The sequence below is a fragment of the Varanus komodoensis genome, unplaced genomic scaffold, assembly GCF_004798865.1.
Source record: "Varanus komodoensis strain SLA01 unplaced genomic scaffold, ASM479886v1 scaffold52, whole genome shotgun sequence".
Taxonomy (NCBI): Eukaryota; Metazoa; Chordata; class Lepidosauria; order Squamata; family Varanidae; genus Varanus; species Varanus komodoensis.
The window spans coordinates 505,760-525,726 of NW_025336114.1; the positions used below are offsets into that span (position 1 = coordinate 505,760).

At 44.5% G+C, this 19,967-nt stretch overlaps 1 protein-coding gene across 1 annotated transcript in view; it reads right to left on the reverse strand.

Annotated features, from left to right (window-relative positions):
* Positions 1-1,144: 1,144 nt before the first annotated feature.
* MAP1LC3A (microtubule associated protein 1 light chain 3 alpha) overlaps positions 1,145-19,967 on the reverse strand; it is a 31,808-nt gene continuing 12,985 nt past the window's right edge. The window contains exons 2-4 of the mRNA XM_044447503.1: positions 13,048-13,103; positions 3,480-3,586; positions 1,145-2,323 (exon numbers count right to left, since the gene is read on the reverse strand). Coding sequence (XP_044303438.1) covers positions 2,161-2,323; positions 3,480-3,586; positions 13,048-13,103 — 326 coding nt within the window. The 3' untranslated portion in view covers positions 1,145-2,160. The remainder of the gene's footprint in view (positions 2,324-3,479; positions 3,587-13,047; positions 13,104-19,967) is intronic.

Sequence of the window (19,967 nt, forward strand, 5' to 3'; positions counted from 1 at the left end):
CTTGTTTGCGGCTTACTCTGGCCAGGGACAAAACATAGAATGTTTCAGATTTCTAGGATTTTGATTTTCTTCTGAGACAGGAAGAGAGGGCCAGGGCTGAGCTAACACTGGTTTATAAAACAAAACAAAAAACAGTTTTAGTCAATCCAGTTCACTGTTCTGTTGTGTTCTGCCAACGTCGCTCCCTGCAACCCTGCATTATTGCGCTATTTTAGCATGCAGCACTGTATCCATGGACTAAGCAGCACTGATCATATATTATGGAGCACAGTGCTGCAGAAGGAGTTGACTGGAAGCAAAGTCTCGGCCCAACAATGATTTTCAGTTCTAAACAGCCAAGAAAATTCTGACCTGGAAGTTTTGTGCTGCAAAAGATTGAGAGGTTTAGTGCCTTGAAAACCTGGCATGACTTTAGTAGAAGAGTCATCATAATCACAAAATAAAAGTAAATCTGAATTAAAACCATGGGATCCCCATTTGAGTAAACACAGGATCAGGATGAAAAAGTATCCACATTGTCTTCTGCAGGATGAACCCAGCCACAGCATCATTATTTTCTGGGCTAAGAAAATTCTGGGTGCATAAAGGCATACATCACGGTAATGATAAGCCCACAGTTGAAAACACTTTGAGTGTATGTACCCCATGCCCCTCACTTGAGCATAGGGGAAATTTGTTCTGCTTTGGAGCAGAGGCTGAATTTGCACCTTACTGATGGCCCACCCTTGTTTCAAGTCCAATATCATTAACTTCTTTAGCATATGGTTGTGCAAATTACCACTCGATTGACCCTCCTGCAGTTCACATTGCACCACTGGAGTGACTGACATTTTTTAAAACCACTGTATAAATGCTTCATCAGAAACATACACGGGGTGCTGAAAACATCACCCTCAAAGTGAACAGCCAGAATGAAGCACAGATGTGGGGATAGAGAAAAATCAGTATCTGTTCACAGCTCCATCTGCATGCAGCCAGTATCAGCCAGGGCGCTGAACAGGTTTCCTATCCTACTTCAGGCAATATAACAGTGTTAACAAAACCTGGCATAACACTGCGTCTTTCAAGAACATCTCCTGGGCATCGGACACATACAGATTACCAGAATATTGGGAGTGAGGGATTTACTGTGCTTATAACAAGACAAGTTTAATTTATTTTTATTTATATAGATTATTTGTATAGATTTGACTGGGTGGATTTTTTTTCCTTGTCATACACACTTTTTGGTATCATAAATTTAAAAAAAGGAAAAGAAAAAGTAGTGATATAAATCAGTACATTCCTTGAGTGAATGGTCTGTTTGTCACAATGGGACTAAAATTTAAAAGGGAAAAAATCATGCATGCAAGAAAGGAAGAGAGGCTGGCTTAAAAAAAGTAGTACAAATTTTGACAAAGAAGCAACACAGGGTACAACACTTCTGTGAAATCTAAGCTAATTCCATTCTCATTCTCACCTCTACTACATTTTAAAGTGCAAAGAAGCTTGGGTTTGTTTTTTAAACCTACATAATACAAGCAAATTATATCCCCCATTGTGCTTAAAAATAACAAAATAAATCTAAAAGATAATACATTATACACAGTCCTGTAGAAGATGCCTACATCTACTCTGTAGCACCAAGAATTGATATGCAAGTAATTAAAATCAATGAAAAATGCAAAAGCAATGATATTTACTGTTTTGTTTTTGTCATCAGACTTCCTGTCCCTTAAACAGAAGATCAGTGGATAAGCCCAGCTCTTGCCCCAGCAGGCAAGGAAACCGTTTCCTTTCTTCCTCTGCTTGCCACCACCTCCACTATTTTGGCATTTTACTAAGAACACAATGACGAGAGAGAGAAAGAGACAGAGCACAGGAGGCAGGAGGGAGCAAAGAGTGCCGCACAGAAGAGGCAGAGACAATGGCAAGGAAAAAATAGGAACTCATGGGTCTCACACACTCAGTCACACACTCTCTCTCTCTCTCACACACACACACACACACACACACATCTTGGTCTGTTGCACTGCAAAGTTGGAGGAGCACAGCCTGCTACTGAGCTGTTCCTGGGCCACAAACCCCTCTTCTGCACTGGTTTGCCAAGGTGGGGAGTGGTAGGGAGGCAGGGATGTTGATGCGACAGTCTGGAATCAGTCTTCTGGTGGTGATATATGCTCAGTAGCCAAAGGTCTCCTGTGAGGCATAGACCATGTAGAGGAAGCCATCTTCATCCTTCTCTTGCTCATAGATCTCAGAGATGGGGGTGGAAACGCTCACCATGCTGTGCTGGTTCACCAACAGGAAGAAGGCCTGGGTTGGATTTAGCTGCAGCCGGCGCCTGGCAGAGACACAAAGGCCGTTATTTCAGCAGTGTTACGAAAGGAGCCCAGCCGACACGCGCCGCTGGCTCAAAGAGCAGGCTCTGGCAGCACCTGGTCTGCACTGGGAGGGCTGGCGGGCCTGGCGGTGGTGGATACAGGGCTGAATACTTGCTGCCTGTTCCGCACTCAGCTCAGCCAGCCACTGCATTACGGAAACTCGTGCTGGGACCCTTACCTCAGCTGCTTCCTCAGGACTGCACCGTGCATCTGCACAGTAGACCTGGCCAGGAGCATCTTGAGCAACAACATCTCCTAATAAGACAGTTCTCTGCCATTTTCATTAAACATCCCATTACCACCTCGGGTACTAGCCCAGTTCCGGCCATTGAGTTGCTTTGAGCCATACTGTATTGCAGAGGCCTAGGCCACGTGCGTCTCCACACCCAAAGAGCTTACAGTCCAAAATATTTGCACAAGCAAAATGGGAGCAAATGTGCTCCTCAGAAGGCAGACGAGAGGTATATTGTTATTTTCTTCAGTTGTAGGACAATCCCCAGGACCACGTGACTTCCTGAAAGAGGCACCGTGCTTTCCTCGCAAGACCCTGTGATCGCCCCTGTAGCACTGCTCCCGTGAACCGGTCAGGGCTGGCTCAGCTGTGCCTCTGGAGGCTGCATTAGCTGGGCAGTGTGCAGAACCCGGAGGGCAGAGTGAATCCCAGGGCACATCTCAGCTTCCACAGGGGACTGGTCATGATGGAAAGAGCAGCTGGCAGGGCAGATATCCAAGGCAGCTGTCTGGCTGCCTGTACAGCAGAGCCAACACAGGCCCCATGTCTGTCCTGCTACGTGGTCATGAGAATTCGCTGTAATGGGAAAAGAGGAAGCCTGCCCCCAGGGCACCACAGATTCTGGGCACCTCTGATGGTCAACAGCTGCCTTCTCCACCCAGGAGCCCTCCAGAGGTGTTGGTCTGCAACTCCCATCCTTCCCAGTCAGTACAGCCAATGACCATCCTGGCTGGGAATGATGGGGATTGTAATAGAACACCTCCAGAGGGCACCCAGGTGGGGAAGGCTGCTCAGCAAGAAGCAAGTTCAAGGCACTTGGACGATGCTGTCCAGTATCCCACCAGGAGCGTACCTCCGGCAGCTGCTTGGAGAATGTCACTTACCGGATTATTTTTACCAATTCACTCATATTGACATGGTCAGGGACTAGAAATTTGGTCTTATCCAGCACAGGCAGTTGCTTCTCTCCCTTGTATCTTTCAATAATGACCTGGTGAGAGAAACAGGCATGGTCAAGTCCTTTCTTCTGGAGGTCTCTCTAGACAGCCGCTTTTGCTGGCAAACACAACAGCTAATACTAATCAGTGGATTCATACAGAGCAGGCACCCTTCCCTACCAGCCCTTCCTAAATGATTTTGCTCCTCAACTATGTCATGGAATAGCAGCAGAAGTTGTTATATTAAACCTATGCCCTTCCCTTTCTCCCCCAAGGAGTCCAAAGCAGCCTATAAGTTTCTTCTATTCTCCATTTTGTCTTCATAACAAGCTTGTGAGGTAAGTTGGGCTGAGCGTCCATGACTGGTCCAAAGTTGTGCAGTGAATGGACACTGGAACTCAGATGTCCCAAGCCCCAGCCCAACACTCGAGGCAGGACTGGCTCTCAGGATTAAAAATTGAGAACAAGCCACATTATGGCCATGTTTGGATATAATAGTGACAGCTTGTTAATTAAATTACTCTCCAAATTAATTACATTGCAGGGACAAGTGCTGCATGAAAACCACTTCTGGTTTCCTGCAACAGACTACAAATACAGAATATTCATTGGCTCTCTCCCTGAACTCCGATCCTGGGCACTTGGGATTGTTCTTGGGTTAAACAAACTTGGAGGTGTTTAATACATAAACAACCCTAAGTTCTTGGCTTCAGACATTACAGAAACAAATTCAGCATTTGTAGGTTGCTGAAGGAACCAGGCATGTGCAGCATGCCTCCCCATAGCTGGGGTTCTGCTCAATTCTGCAGTGACCCATTTGAAAGATGTAGAATTTGGGTTCAGTGCCTGTCTTGCTCCTTCCTCCCTCAGAATGGCTGCTCCCTGCTCCCACACACAAACCCCCTTTTAAAAGGATAGCATGAATGTTTGTTCACTTGAAGGTCCCATTTCTTCCTTGGGGGAAAAAAAATAACATCTGCTTTTCAAGGCTTAGAAAATGTTCCATGAGTGGCTGAGAAAGGCAGTACCCTAGTGACATCACAGGAGTCATCCAATCAGGGCTTTCCATGGTCCACTTCTGTGAACACAGGAAAAGCTGATCCCTCCACATTCCCCAAGGTTGAGCACTGAATGCAGTGAGCATGTTTGCTCAGCTGGTTCCCTGCTCGAATTGTCTGAGTTTGTACATCCAGAAATATGCCCTGCCATCTGCAAGAATTCAGAATGGCTACACCCCTTTGCAGCTGTGTACAGCATAAAATGGGTGCCTCTGCTTACACAGAGTGGGAGAATATTTTGAGTCCAAAAAAAAAGCAACAGCAAAATGGTACAACTGTCTGTCTCTCATGCCACTGGCACGTAAAGAGGGCGCAGCTCTGGGACATACTGCACAACAAGACCAGCAGCGTACGGAAAAGATGCTATTTAAATGATGAAAACCGAGATGCTGGCAAAGCGTTGGGTGTGTGCCTCAATCCTTTGGTGGGCACATCAAAGCTGCTGAAAAGCTTCCCCTTTTCCACGACTCATGAGCTCTGTACATGTATTCCCTCTGCTCCTCATGATGGCTCCCAGAGCTCTAGTCCCAGCCACCATGCCCCCTGCATATACCTATACAGACACTACATGTACAAATAAACAGAATGGCATGTCCCCTTGTTTAGCTGCATAACAAAACCTGGTTTGCATGATGTAAAAACCCATGTTTAACACACTGTAGCTTAAGAACACAAGAAGAGTCATGCCGGCCCAGGCCAAGACTCCGTCGTGACAAGCGGTCTGTTCACACATCTGTGGGAATCCTGAGGATGAGTGCTACAGAACTCTCCTGCCCATGTTCCCCAGCAATTGGTGTGCATGGGTGTACTGCCTCTGCTAGTGGAGGTAGCATATAACCATCAGGACTAGTAGCCAGTGATAGCTGTCGCCTTATTGGCACGTTGGCTAGAGGAGCAGAAGCAAGTGGAAGCAAGAGTGCTGGCTCCTTACACTGCAGCGGCAACCCAGGGGCACGGCATCTCTGAGCTGCTTATTATAATTGGGCTGCTAGAGCTTGAACCCATTTCTTAACAGAATGACCCTGGATTGTTCCTCACAGCAGAAACTGCTGCTGCTACTTATCTTCTCAACAACAGTTTCCTAACTGTGGGTTTTTAATGATGCATGAACCAAGACATTGGGCTGAATCCAGGATCTGCCTCCTGCCAGAAAAGGAGACGGTCCACTAATGGAAGGCCCCCTCTGCTTGGTTTTTCAGAGGGTCTCCTCCCCACATCCCATATAGCAGGATCTCATGACTGTGTTACATTTTTAGAGGCTGGAGGTGCTGCTTGAAAAAGAGAGGCTGGGGAAGTCCACATCCATCAGCAAATTTGATCTAATATACCTCTGGCTACAACCATCTTTTTATCACAAGCAGTGGGTCATCTATTTCAATGTGTTTACTCAAAAGAATATAGTGAAGGGTTCTAGAAGAGATAAGCCTGCTTCCCAGACAAGAGGGACGCACATAGGCAGTAAGCCAGGTAACCCATTGCACCAAAATTCTATAGAATAAATGCATCACCTCTTTATTCTGTGCTCATGGGAGATACACAAGGATTTCTTTGATGAAGGCATTCACATTTTCTATTTTTGGTGTACATTTAAAATATAATGTAGAAGTGGACCTGAGATAATTGTCTGGCAGTGCAATCCAATGCAAATGCCCCAGCAAGTAGTTCAATAAAATGTACTTCTAGTTATGTGTCTATAGGAGTGTAGCCAAAGGCAACTCTAAAGCCTACCATGCTAGCTGTGAGGGGAGGGGAATGGGGACTCCAAAGAATCCTCTGCCTTCCCAGACACCACCGGATTGTGCTAAAGATAGTTCCACCTTTGTAGAAACCAGTTTTGTGGAACATTTGACAGTGCTATACTTGAACAGCTCTTAAGATTTAAAAGGTTAATATTCCATTCTGTATCACCTATTTAACATATTAATTCACCTTACAGGTGAATCATATTATGTATATCCATTTATGTGCTGTGTGTCATATTTTCATTTGTAGAAGCACATGTTCCAATAACCTGAAATACATATTCTAACCTTAATCCAGAAATATGCAAAGTGAAATCTGCTTGCACAAGCCTAATGCAAATCTAAAGCCCATTATCTAGGTTTATCAGATAAGAGGTGGCAACGGAGAGATCAGCTTGTTCTTTTTATCCTGAAAGCACAGAGGTTTATGTTCTAAGGAGCCAATCATACATGTTCTAAACTTCAGACAGCAATTACAAAGCTTCGACACCCTGGCAGTATCAGATGTGAGGTGATGAGAGAAGTCACCCGGCACTATGTGCTCCTCACCATGAACAATCCTGAGTTTGCAACCCAACAACAAACCATGGCTTCATGATAGTGCAGGGTTCACATATAACAACTACTCATGATTCAGTAACAGACCATATTCAACCCATACTCCTGGTTGTTAGTCTTGTGCAAACCAGGTTAACATCTGTGTTTAAAAGGAAGGAAACGCAGACACACCTACATGCCCAAATTCTGCTTGTGTGTCAGGGCGCTGTCTCTAAAAAATGCAAATGCTATCAGATCAAGGCCAATCATCTAGGTCTCGGAATTCCGTAAATTCTACTATTGGACTAAAAATGATGCCAGTATCACAGCAAAAACTGGAAAAGTGTCAGCTGCATCCTCTGCTATCAGGTCAGAGCTAATCATAGGGTTAGGGTTAGGACCCTACCACTCGCTTGGGTCTAATGGCGAAAGAGAAAAAGGAAAGAGATATCCCTGTAATTCTGTAACTCCCATTGGCTCCCAGGGGGTTAGCATTCTGGTTGAAATGGGCGCCAGCTGAGTAGTAGCTGCTGATTGCTTGGATGATAATGACAGCCCATGGCTTTCAGAGATTTATCTCAAAGACTCTGTTTCTGCTCCCTAGATTTGACAGAAGTGGTTGGGTTGCAGCAAGCTACTGATCTATCTTCCACCGCGTCCGAGTACTGCAACCCAAGCCTTCTGGATCTACTGCAACCAGAACAGATATGCAAATGAGTAGCCTTTTGGCCTGCCTCTTCTTTTGTGTGATAGCACTTCTGATACTGAAGATCATGATCCTTCCTGTCCCCCTCCCCCACTCTCCTCTTTTTTCAGGGTAAACATGCAGCTCTTTCAACCATTCCGCACAGTACTTGGTTTCCAGGCACACGCCCCACCCAGCTCTTAGCAATGTGTGTGGGACTCTTGGCAGGCTAGTTGGCTTGGAAATCTTTCCATGAAGATAGAAACCTTCAAAAATACCCAAGTGCTATGAGGGCTCTTTTCCTTTGTTATACCGCATTAATAAACAATGGATTCTACCCTGAAAAGCATTCCTTGTATTTTGCAACTACAACATATGTCTAAATATTTGCTCCCACCCATCTTCCTTTTTTTGTATTTGGTGAAGGCTATATTCTGGCAAGACTCCACAACTATTTTGGATCACAGTTATTTCTTTGTTACTGCTGCCATGATAACTGCAGCCTGTTGTCAGAGGTGGCTCCCTGCACTGCAATTTTCCACAGGGCATTTTGAGAGAATATGGCGGACTGTAGCCAGAACTTACTGCTGGCATTAAAGGAAATGCTTAAACAACAGGACTGCTGGCCTTCAAGGGCTCAGGCCAGGACTGTGTTTACAGTTAGTGACATAACTGCTTGCACTTGTGTAAGACTGTTCAGCTGGACAAACTGTCAAAAGCTAAAGAGGGGTAGCACACACACAACCCTCTAGAAATAACATCAGCTATCAGATGCACGGACAGCTAAGGAGCTCATAATTAGGGAGCAATAAGCAGTATCTGGAACAAGACAAACCTCTCAGCAGAAGGGAGTTTCGGTTCCATGCAGGAAAAAGAAAAATGGCAAATTTCCTGCCCTACTTTCTTGCAGGTATATGGTACGATGCACTCCAGTGAACAAACAGGCAGAATTTACCAATTGGCAAACATATTTTCCCAGCCTGTTGGAGGCTTGCACAGGAGGAATGGTGGACTCTGACCCGGTTCCAGTGGCCCACTGTATCTTGATGCAACAGCTTTCCTCTCTGGGAAGACTACTCGTTTTCTGTGCTGGGTGCCAGCTTGCACATCAATAAGGAGTTCCCTGCCTTCTTGCACTTCCTTGTCACCTAGGACCACCCAGGCGATGCTTAAATACAAGGCAGGGTCAATGCCTAGAAAAATGGTAGCTAGAGAGATGCCAAAATAGGATTTCTTTGGTAATGTGGTGAAGAGGCTCCCTGCAGCTTTTCCATGACTAGCAGAAGAGGAATTATGTAAAAAATTAGGAATTCTAATACAGATTTGCGTAATATTCATAGGAAGCAAAATTCAGTCTCTTCTGGCTGCACAAATTTGTTGCTGTTTTAAGAACAGACTGAAACTCCTTAGCTCCTTGAAGTAAAGGAGCTGCAGAATTGCATTGTGCTGGTGACAAAGTGGTTCCAGAGAGGCCGAGGCAGGCGAGAAATGTTTTCTTTAGTCCAGCAACCAGTCAGTAAAGCAGAAGCAGTTCCTGCTCCATTTCAGATCAAGCAGCGGATGGTCCTGATTATATACAAGTAACCCCCACATGGTGATAAAATTGAGATGTGCCAGCATGTACAGAGGACAGTGCCCAGAAGGTGGCTAGTGAGGGACAGGTGCACAAGAAGGTGAAGAAGGACGTGGAGGAGGCAGTTGGAGGAAATAAAAAGATTCTGGCTGGTCACTGCATAAATTAAATAAAATCAAAGAAGGTAATTTATACCTCCCCTTTCAAGTAGGGCACCTTACAGTATCAATAAAAGAAGCTGAACACACACACAAGAAAACACGGAGTGAGAACACAGCCCCACTTGGTCAGACCAAAGCCCCATCTAGTCCTTCCAGGGCTAACCAGATGTCTGTGGGATGTGGAACAGCAACAGTCCCTCCCCTAGTATTTTTCCCTCTAATTTTGCGGCCAGCACATAGCCATTAGGACTAGTTGCCACTGATAGCCTGAGCCTCCATGAGCCTAGCTAATCCGCCTTGAAAGATAAAAGCAGTCACAGCAAAGATCTTAACAGTCATCAGGCACTCAGGCAAGCAAGGCAGAGGTGGCCTGGTTACAGAAAGAGAGCAGCAGGTACCAGGCAAGCATGCCTGGGGACAGCTTTTGGTAGCTGGTGCCCCCTGCGATTTGGAGGGCTGCTTCCCCAACTCTAAGGGGGGGTCAGAGCAGAAAAACCCTAACCCTAACCTATCTGGAATTATGCTGCTTTTTGTCTGAAAGAAAATTTGGCATCTTCCATTAAAAAAATTAAAAAGAATTCCTCATCCTTAAGGACTCTTTACAAGGATAATTTATTTATTACATTGCCAGTCTGCCCAGTGAGTAATGTTTTTGGAAATTCTGAAAATGTATGAGCAAGTCAGGCGTAGTTGAAGGATAGATCCAGCTGCCACTCATACAAAGGGCACCAAAAGCCATGTTTATGCAAATCATGCCCCATTATGCTTTCCTGTCTTGGTATGCCATGGAAAATGTGAGTAACTTGCAAGACTGACCAGGTAAATTACCTTACCTCAACTGAGCATCCTCCAGATGGACCGGGCTACAAGTCCCATCATCGTCAGCAGCGAGCCTATAGCTCATGTTGGCAGGGATGATGAGAGCTGTAGTCCAGCACCAAGGCAGGGCCTCAGGTTGCAGAAATGTGACCAAAACATTATGTCTTCGTCAGTAGGAAGGAGGAGGAACAAGAAGCCCACCGGACAAGATTCCCATCTCCCTACTGCCTTGCCTAATGGTGCAAACATGGAAGTCTGTTTAAATTTTGAGGATGAGTTTCCCTCCTTGCTGCCGATTTATTTTTCTTGGCTTATAGCAGTTTGCACAGTGACTGAGCTATGAGGAGGAAATACTTTCGTCCACCTTTTTTTTCCAAGCCATTCTCCATTCACACCCCTCTCAGATGCAATTGTAACTGTAATGTTCCCTGAATCCATCTTCTGATCCATTTTCTGACTTGTGACACTGGGCACCTGAAGCAGGACTTAGAGCACACGTGTCTAAGGGGGCAGCTGCTAAAAATTGCAGTTTCATGTGAGCGCTCCCTCTCCCTTATGCCCATCAGTTTCTCCAAAATGCCCCCAAATGCTTCTAGGACCCTTGAGGATTTGTTACCCAATAACAGTGGCTACTTCTTGATTTAGAAGACAATTTCTCAGGAGGTCTGATGAGAAAACAAAGCAAATCTACAGTTAACCATCTTATTTTCAAATATTCAATTTAGGTATAAATCAGTGGAACATTCTGCTGATAACTTCGTGGCTGGTACATTTCCCTAAGCCAAAACAGAAGGAATCTAAGGCTGCTACAGCTGACAACTGCCTGTATGACAGCAACTGCTCAATAAAAGGAAATATTGCTCTTTAGAAAGCAGTGGGTGGCATGCCAAATTCAAATTCCCAATTCAGGTTTTAATGCACACCAACCAGCTGCTCTGACAGAATGCCTCTATTCTTTCCCTGTTCATGAGCCTTCTCTGAATCGTTTCCCTGTTCCATCCCAAGGATGGGTGACTTTAGGTGGGCTATCAGGAGATCCGCAAATTAGTAATCAGGAATTTCCAATCAGAATTTCATCTGTTCATTCTGTACATTCTTCCTTGGCTGCTGTCTCAAACAAACCCATGTGGGCCACAGATGAGGGAAAGCCATAAGTGGAGCAGATGAAGCTTTTAATAGCTTACCATTATCCTAAAAAGAGAGCTGACTGAACAGTGATAGTGGCTGCACATGGGTAAGATCAACGGAACGATTCTGCTGCCTCAGGCTAAAAGTTGGATTTTGCCACTCTTGCCTCCCTGCATGCTTCGTACATCTTTGCACAGGCTGGGGGGCACACCGCATCCAAGCAAGTTCTCAGTTGGGTCCCTCTCTCCATATGCCGTAACAGTGGATGGAACGAGGAGGAGGGTAGGCAATTCAGGGCAATGGAAAGATGTTCACAAAATGCGAGAGTCCCTTGCTGTTTACGAGTCTAGAGAACTGTTTCCACAGCCCCTGATTTTTTGATTCGCCTGAGACTAACAAGACAAACACACACACACAACCATAATGTATTTTCTGTGGGAAACAAATAGATAACAAAACTGCTGCATAAACATGGAGCCAAGGAAGTCATATGAAAACCACAAAAGAATTCACATTAATGTATGGTTAAAATTATATAATTGGCTCCAGAAACTATAACTGATATAAAGAGTTATAATGCAATGTCCAGATAACAGCTTCATTTCAGTTAGGGACAAGCATCAGCAAAGAGGGAAACATGATCATGTTATTATTTTTAAAAATGATGGAAGAGCATTTCCAAGAAAACATTTCCCATGTAAAGCTCATGCTCTCCGCTTTAGTCTTGAGGCAGATCATCAGACATCCCTTTGCTCTAGCAATGGAAGAAACCTGGAATAAGCTTGTGTGTGCCTTGAAACAACATCTCCCGGCAACACTCCAATTTCTCTTTGACATCTGCACCATTAATTCAAGGTTAATGCCATGAGATCTTTGTGTTTATAACTCAGCAGGGAGATACAGGTTTTATAATGTTGTAATTGGATCTCTGGGCCCAAAGAACTGTTTTGAAAAAAGAAAACAACAAGGAGTGCTGACCAGGATGAGATGAGAATGGAAAGAGAACTAGAAGCCACGTGGGAGGAATTCTGTAATTCTGCTCAGACTCTGTAATAAAGGACAACTGTTTCTTTTTATTGCCCTTGTGGGTTGGGAATCAGTGCATACCTGCAATAAGCCAGGCTGGACACTTACCAGGGCCTAGTTACATAAAGGAGTTCACTGAAAAACAGCATCTTCATCTTGGTTTTTCTTGGCTTGGTGCATGACCAGGTAAGAGATAACATATGTCACGATCTTGCCTGACCCCAATTCCTCCCAGCCGTCATTCCTCAAAGGCCTTGACTCCTGCAACTCAATTCTGCATCTTCTAAAGGTCCAAAAGAATCTGGACCCAGCACTGCAGTGAGTCCTGGGAATGTTTACTCCAAAGCAGAAAATACCAGACAAGAGAAGAAAGCAAGAAGTGACACAGATGTCCTCTTTGGTCCCCTGCCCACTCCGACATGCCCTAACAAAACTTTGGAAAAGAAGAACAATCTGAGTGACCAGGAATAGTTTTGTAAGGAAGTACTGTGGGCTCCATTCAGTTCTGGTACACAAAACAAATCCCAGGGCTTGATGTTCTTTATTTCTAAATGATTCCTTTTATTTTATTTGCACCAGGCTCCAGTTGTGGAACTTGATGCCCTAATAAAAAGAGATATCTAATCTCTAAAAGAAGTAAGATGTGTGGATGAGCTGACAATATGAGAGAAAGATGAGCACCTTAGTATGTTGATCTTCAGGGTCAAACGCGTGGTACCCAGATCACAACAATGCTCTTTAACAACAAAAGATTTTATAAACACACACACAAATCCTGTACTCACGGGAATTTTGTTTGGATGCTGTTCTCGGATCTGATGTACCTCTTTACAACGATCAGCTGTAGGAATAAGAAATTAGCAGATTTAAGAATTGGGAATATATTCTCTGGGCTACCTGAACCATTCAATTCTTTTTCAAAGTGTTGTTGATAAAATTACATTTATTTTCTGAGAAAAAAATGCAAGCAGATAAATCCAAATGTTTGCAAGTGAAATTACACAAAAACATACCAAACTGAGACAGTGTAAAATTGATACTTATAAATTAGACTGTTGAGTATTCATAGAATAGCTGTTTTCCCCAAGTGCTTAAACTTGGGAATTCACTGAGAACATCTGGAGGGAGGAACAGGGCCAGATGTGCTTGCCCCGTCTCTTGCGCCATGTGTTCTGAGAACACATAGTGATGATATGTGCACAGGGTAGAACAACAAATGTTACAACAACCTGATAAGGTAGGCTGCATTATCACTCTTCTATCCAACACATGCCTAACATATAACACAATGCAGAATGTAGCAAAAGTCAAAGATTTTTTTCTACTCCATTCAGAGAGGGGAATACAAAATGTTGATGTGCTTAAAGCATTTTTCACAGTGCAATGCAACTTGAACCAGTGCCTTCATTCTGCCTGAATATTTACTGCTGAAAGGGTTACCACTGCTGCATTCCTTCAAGTATTTTATGAGCTGTATAATTCCTCTCCTTTCAAACAGGAGGCCAAAAGCACACACAACCACTTCCCATCAGCTATTCTGCCAAAGAGGTCCCTTGCCCTTCATTTTCCTACTTCCTGAGACCGTATCCCCTCAGCTCAGTCCCACAACTCCTTTCCCACCTACACAGGCTTTCGACCTGCACTCATTTGTGCTGTCCTCTGCATCACCTGCCCTCCACAAACACAGGAAGCATCCTTTGTGTCAAGTGCAGATCAGATAGGGAGACAGCACAAAGTTCAGTGATGGTGCAGCAGTGAGATGCTAATTGATATTGACCTCCCGGCAACTAAATCAGACATTATCCACACTGTCACAGCTCCAATTTCAAATCTTCCTGCCCGCTCACCAGTAAAATATTTAAGATGGGAGTGAAAACCCTGATGTCATAGGACACCTTTCCCCATGGAGGCTATTATTTTTTATGACATTTCTATATCAATTTCTAGCCACTCAGTAGACTTCTAAGCAGCTTATAGCCAATAAAATACACATACAAGTATAAATCTGCTACTTGTAAAATAGGAGAACAACCAGCGCATTCCATATCCTAGGCTTTACCCAACTTGCTGCCTTCCAGATGTGTTGGACTGAAGCTTTCATCCATCCCAGGAAGGACTGGAACTTCAGTCCAAGCCATTTTTAGCATACACCCCCCCACAACCCCCCCCCAAAACGTTGGATATGGCAAACTTTTGAAAATACACAGGAAAAGAACCATACATGGCTGCTGTTCCCACTGTATGTATCTGGTTAGTGCCAGAATAACCTATTGGCTATTTTTCTACCCACAATCAAGAGTTCTGGGATTGAACAGCAACCTAAAGAGGCAGTTTCCCTGTTCAGCATGCAAGGAATGGACAAGCCATGGGTTGTCTCATTGTGTGAACTGCCTGTGGCAAACCCAGATTTCACTTTGTATGGTAAGTGGGGCGGCCTTCAGATATACCACCATGGGTATACCACCCAGCTGCTGACTGGCTTTGCATGATAAGACAACCAATTAATGATAACAGTCAATGGCTGGTTGTCACCTTGTGTGAACCCAGCATGAGTTATGCACCAGGCACATTTTTTTCAAACTACCCATGGTAAGAACCCCTGGACTATTCTAAAGTTTGTTTTTCCATCGTGGCTTCTCATAGCTCATAAGAAACTCCTTGCCACTCTTCCAGAGCTAGTCCTGCTCTGTTAGGGCAGGCTGCACCACGAGGATCTAAGCAGCATTTGAGTACAAATGCTGGCCAGGGCGACTTATTTTATATTGTTATTTCTTGTATTTTAATTTATGTTGTGAGCCGCCCCGAGGCTTCGGCGAATGGGGTGGCATAGAAATGTTTTAATAAATAAAAAATAAATAAAAAATACAACAAGCACCAACTCCCTCCCTCCTGCTTTCAGCTCCTCACAGCTTGTTTGCCCCTTTACCTTTGCTTTTTGAAGTTCAGGGTAGCTGACTTGACAGCCAGCTGGAGACGTGCATGCACAATGCAGCTGCCAGACCAAGAACAGGGTTCAGAAAATCCGATCGTATGACACTGCTTGCACTGGCTGCCTACAATTCAAGGTGCTGGTTTTAACCTACAGTATAAAGCCCTACACAGCCTGGGACGATCATGAGAGCCAGTGTGGTGCAGTGGTTAAGAGCATGGGGACTAGAACCCAGATCGTCTGAGTCCCAGTCCCATGCTCTTAACCACTGCACCACACTGGCTCTCATGATCGTCCCAGGCTGTGTAGGGCTTTATACTGTAGGTTAAAACCAGCACCTTGAATTGTAGGCAGCCAGTGCAAGCAGTGGTTAAGAGCATGGGACTGGGACTCAGACGATCTGGGTTCTAGTCCCCACTCAGCCATGGAGCCAACTGGGGGACTTTGGGCCAGTCACAGACTCTCAGCCCCACCTACCTCACAGGGTTGTTGTTGTGGGGATAAGATGGAGGAGGAGAATGATGTAAGCTGCCTTGAGCCCTTTGTAGGAAAAAGGCAGGATATAAATTGAAAAATAAAATAAAATAATAAAATAAATGATTCCCAGTGGAAAGCCTCTCCTGACTTTCATCTATCTAGACACTAGGATCAAGTGCTGGGGCCCATCCCTGACAGTTCAGTGTCGTGTGCACCCAGGCTGATTCCTGTAGGGTAACTTGTGTGATGGCAACAAGACACTCTGACAGCCCATTAGTTGTTCTACGCGTTGTTCTACCCACAATGGGTTGTTCAGTCACCTGAACCCAGGAACCAGCTCCATTGTGGGCACAGGGAAGCAGGAAACAACCGACTTGGTCATAACAACAAGAGCCTCTTGCCACTCTTTCCAAGCATGTATCAGCGCCTGCTGCCCCAGAAGTGTCCAAGTAGCAACTGGCACTGGCTTCCCCTTTCCCTGCCCCAGTCACAAGCTGCTCTGGGCTCACTGCAGCCTTTTGCTTACTGTACCCGTTTTTTTCTTCTGGAGTGAAAGCCAGCATCCCCCTAATTTTTCTTAAGTATTTGCAGTTGTTTTTTAAATGCCTGCAATTGTGCCAATGTGGACATGCAGAACTGTGCAGGTGCAGGAATGGGGAGTTTCAGATGGTCAATGTACAGGCAGGTGCCCCCTTGGCAACAAAAGAAGGAAATAAATATCTCTAACTAAGCTGGAAGTGGGAGATATCACACATGAAAAAATAAGAGTAAAGATTAGTTCTGCTTAGCTACAAAACCTACTCTTACATAGCAGATGGAGGCAATTTTCCACTGGTAAACTAGTATCTAGGAGGAATCATCCATCATTATGCCATCTTGCTTGCTACCACCAGAAATTAGAAAATGCTGAATTAGACGGGTGCTTAGTAAATGCTCTAAGGTAAATACAAAAGAGGCAAACACAAATTATCACATGAACACAAACTCTCACTGTTGTTAAACAGTTACCTCCTGCCCTGGCAAAGGTGACAGGAAGCAAAGAGCTCGGACTGTGTTTGTACTGAGATTACATTATTAACAGCAACGTAAACATCATCCTAACTTTATCTGTTATCATGCCACTTGCTGTCAAGCAGGAACAGTAAGTTCCCAGCAAAGAAAAGGAAAAAATTACCTCCATTTACAATAAAAAAAATCAGAGAAAATTAGATGAACAGGGAATTGCAAGAAGTTAGTTTGGTCTCTTTATTCCCAAAGCATAACATTAATTGAATGCTTTTACAAACAGGGAGCCTTAACAAACAAGCAAACAGCAGGCAGTGGAGAGCAAACAAAGCACAGGTCCCATTGCCAAGCACAACACATTATTCCATGTTAAAATAACTTATACTTTTTAAACATGGTTAAGCAGGTTTTAAACATTTTTCCATAATCATTGTAAGAAGCTTGCTTAGCCAAATCACAGAATAGGACTGTCTAGCCTTCAATCCCAGAAGCCTGGACTAACAGGGAGAGACTTCCCAATCTGTCCCTTTCAGTTTGGCTTCCTTCTTGAGCATTGTCAAAGAGACGAAGAGCCCTCCTCTTCCTTCCCATTGCAGAGAGTATGGAGGTGACTCATGGATCAAAATTGCCAGCCAGAATTACAAAATCACTGGCTGGAAATCATTGATGGAATCAAACCACCGCAACCCAACTGTGCCATAACACACATAAAGCAATTAATCTGGCTCTCATAGATTTTGGGCCCTGAAGAGCAGAAAGGTTCAAAAGTAAAGCAAAAGCCAAGCCATGTAAGGTAGGAGACGGGGGAAAGTTACTCTCCAGGTCAATTTATCCTGAAAGAGAAAATCTATCCAAACTCCAGAAAAAAATGATAAGGTAGACCTTGAGCATGAGGCAAAACAAACCTCTCCACTAAATGAAACAAAACTATCTCAATTAGCTGCATTCCTACAAGCAGAAGCACCAAGAACTGCTCTGGCAACCTTCCGTGTGCATGTAGCACACTCAGTTCTTAGAAAGGTACTATCACATCAAGGTGTCCACTAAGCCAGAAAGGCAGCGCCCAGTGAAATATCTGCATACATTGCACAGCGGTTGATACACCCAGCCCAAGAAACATCTATTCACTCCACCCCTTCACCCAAGCATGCAGACTGAGAATCATTCTGGAGCCTGTTAAAAACAAACTGGTCTAGAGCTGGAATGGAGGTGAGCACTTGTGAATCACTGCCTGCAAGCTGTCTAGAAACCTTCCTCTTTGCTTATTGTTCGCTTTAGTATTCAACACAATTACTGGGCAGGTTCACACACAATGGAAACCCATTGTGACATGATGGGCTGCTATTAAGTGCCAAGCAGCCAGGACAAGCCCCCTACAGCAGGACTTGATTCTTCCTGGTGGTATTCCAGGGAACACTGTGGGGAGGAATAAGACCCTTTCTCTGCCCTGAATTCCAGCTGAAAGGACAGGGGAACTGATCAGACAGACTCACTTCCCTGGTGCAGGTGCAGGGGAATGAGTTGGACGGCCCTGCCAAGAGTTAAGCAGCTGGCAGCCTTGCTCTCCGCCTAACTGCTTGGCAAGAGGGGCAGCAAGAGGGGAATTTCCTCAGGATGAATTTCTTGTCCAAGTTCAGATAACACAACAAGCCGTTGTGGCAGGAAGATGCCCTTGAACAGACTATTGTTTCTTATTGTGGTTATCAACCATTAATTGCCTTGACAGGTTCAAACTACAAGACAAATAATTGTTGATAACTAACAATGCTTGCTTGGCCAGTCAGGCAAACTCAGTCACTGTCTCTTACGGTATGATCCCATGCACATTTGGAGAAAAAAAAGGCCCACAAAGTTGGCTGGGACATTTCTACCTAAAATTGCTCAGGACAGCCCCTTTTAGTCCCTGAAGTAGATGCCAATGCATCAAGCCATACCACCTCTAGGTCTGAAGATACCAAGTCAGCCAGTTTCATCTCCAACCAAAATCCCCTCCCTTCTACTAATACACTACCTGCCTCTCCTATACCCCAATCAAAAAAGTTTGAACATTTCACAAGTGGTTGACTGTTCTTGGACAACATATGTTAAGCAACACCAGATTGTATGCAGTCCCATTAATGGATGATACCTACCTGCCTGCCAACAGCAAAACTTTATTCCCCATAAGGTTTCCAAAAGGGAGGGGTGTGCAATGTAAAAACAAAAATCTGACAAAAGAATGCTTTTGCACAGCCCGCTAAGTCACACATGCTGCTTTTAAGCAGCCTTATGGAACCTCTCCCTTCCAGATGTGTTGGACTGCAACTCCCATAATTCCAAGCCAACGTAACCACTGGGTGGGGATTATGGGCACTGGATATGACTAGGTTAATTAAGGCTACTATAGAGTCATCTGTTAAATAATACCTCAAATTAGAGACAAAAGCAACCAGTTTATTAGGTACTTGTGATTCTATGATATGCGGCTTCAAGGAAGGGTCCCTGGCCAAGTGTGCTTTAAAGACCTTAGTTTTTGTGTCATGGGTATCATGGGACAAGCCAAGTTCAGCCTGCAATGAGCTCACATGTCCAAGTGGCAGACACAAATTGAAGTCTCAACAGGCCAAGTCAGGGGCTTGCTTTTTCCCAGGACAAGTGATCATGAGCACAGCAGAAGTTTTTCAGTCTGATGTTCTCATTTCCAATAAAGGGCAGGGTGACCTGTGAATTACTCAAGATAGTGAAGGGATGGGGCTAGAATATCTTGGAAAGCCTTGTTCTAGTTGAAAATCCGTGAAACCTGGTTGCATAAGCCAGCTAACCCCAATCTGTTGCCCTGCAGATGTGTTAGACTGCAGCTCCTATTATTTCCAGCATGGCTGGAGCAAGCCGTGAAGCAAAGGGTCAAGAAACAAGAGAGAGAAGTTGTGTAAAGGAAAACAGGATTTACAAGAATCCAGAGAGACATTCAGTCATGCGCAGGGCTGAGACTATCTTCTGTGTTTGTCTAGTAGTGGTCAGGACACACCTGCTGCCCTGCCTCTAACCTCCTCCATATGTTTGGCATCATGTTCACACAGAGGTCTATGTGCATACAGGCAATTATATTTAGTCTCAGGAATACTGCCCTCTAACAGAAGGAAGTCATCTATCATGTGTAGGGAACCTACCCTGCGTTTCTAGGACACTGAATGTCCTAGGAGCAAGGCTAGCAAGCAGTCATAATCCTAATCCTTTCTCTGCTGTCTGCTCAGTTGAATGCTTTTCAAGGTTACAAACAAAATGACAATATCAGGGAACTAAAGCTAGATAGAG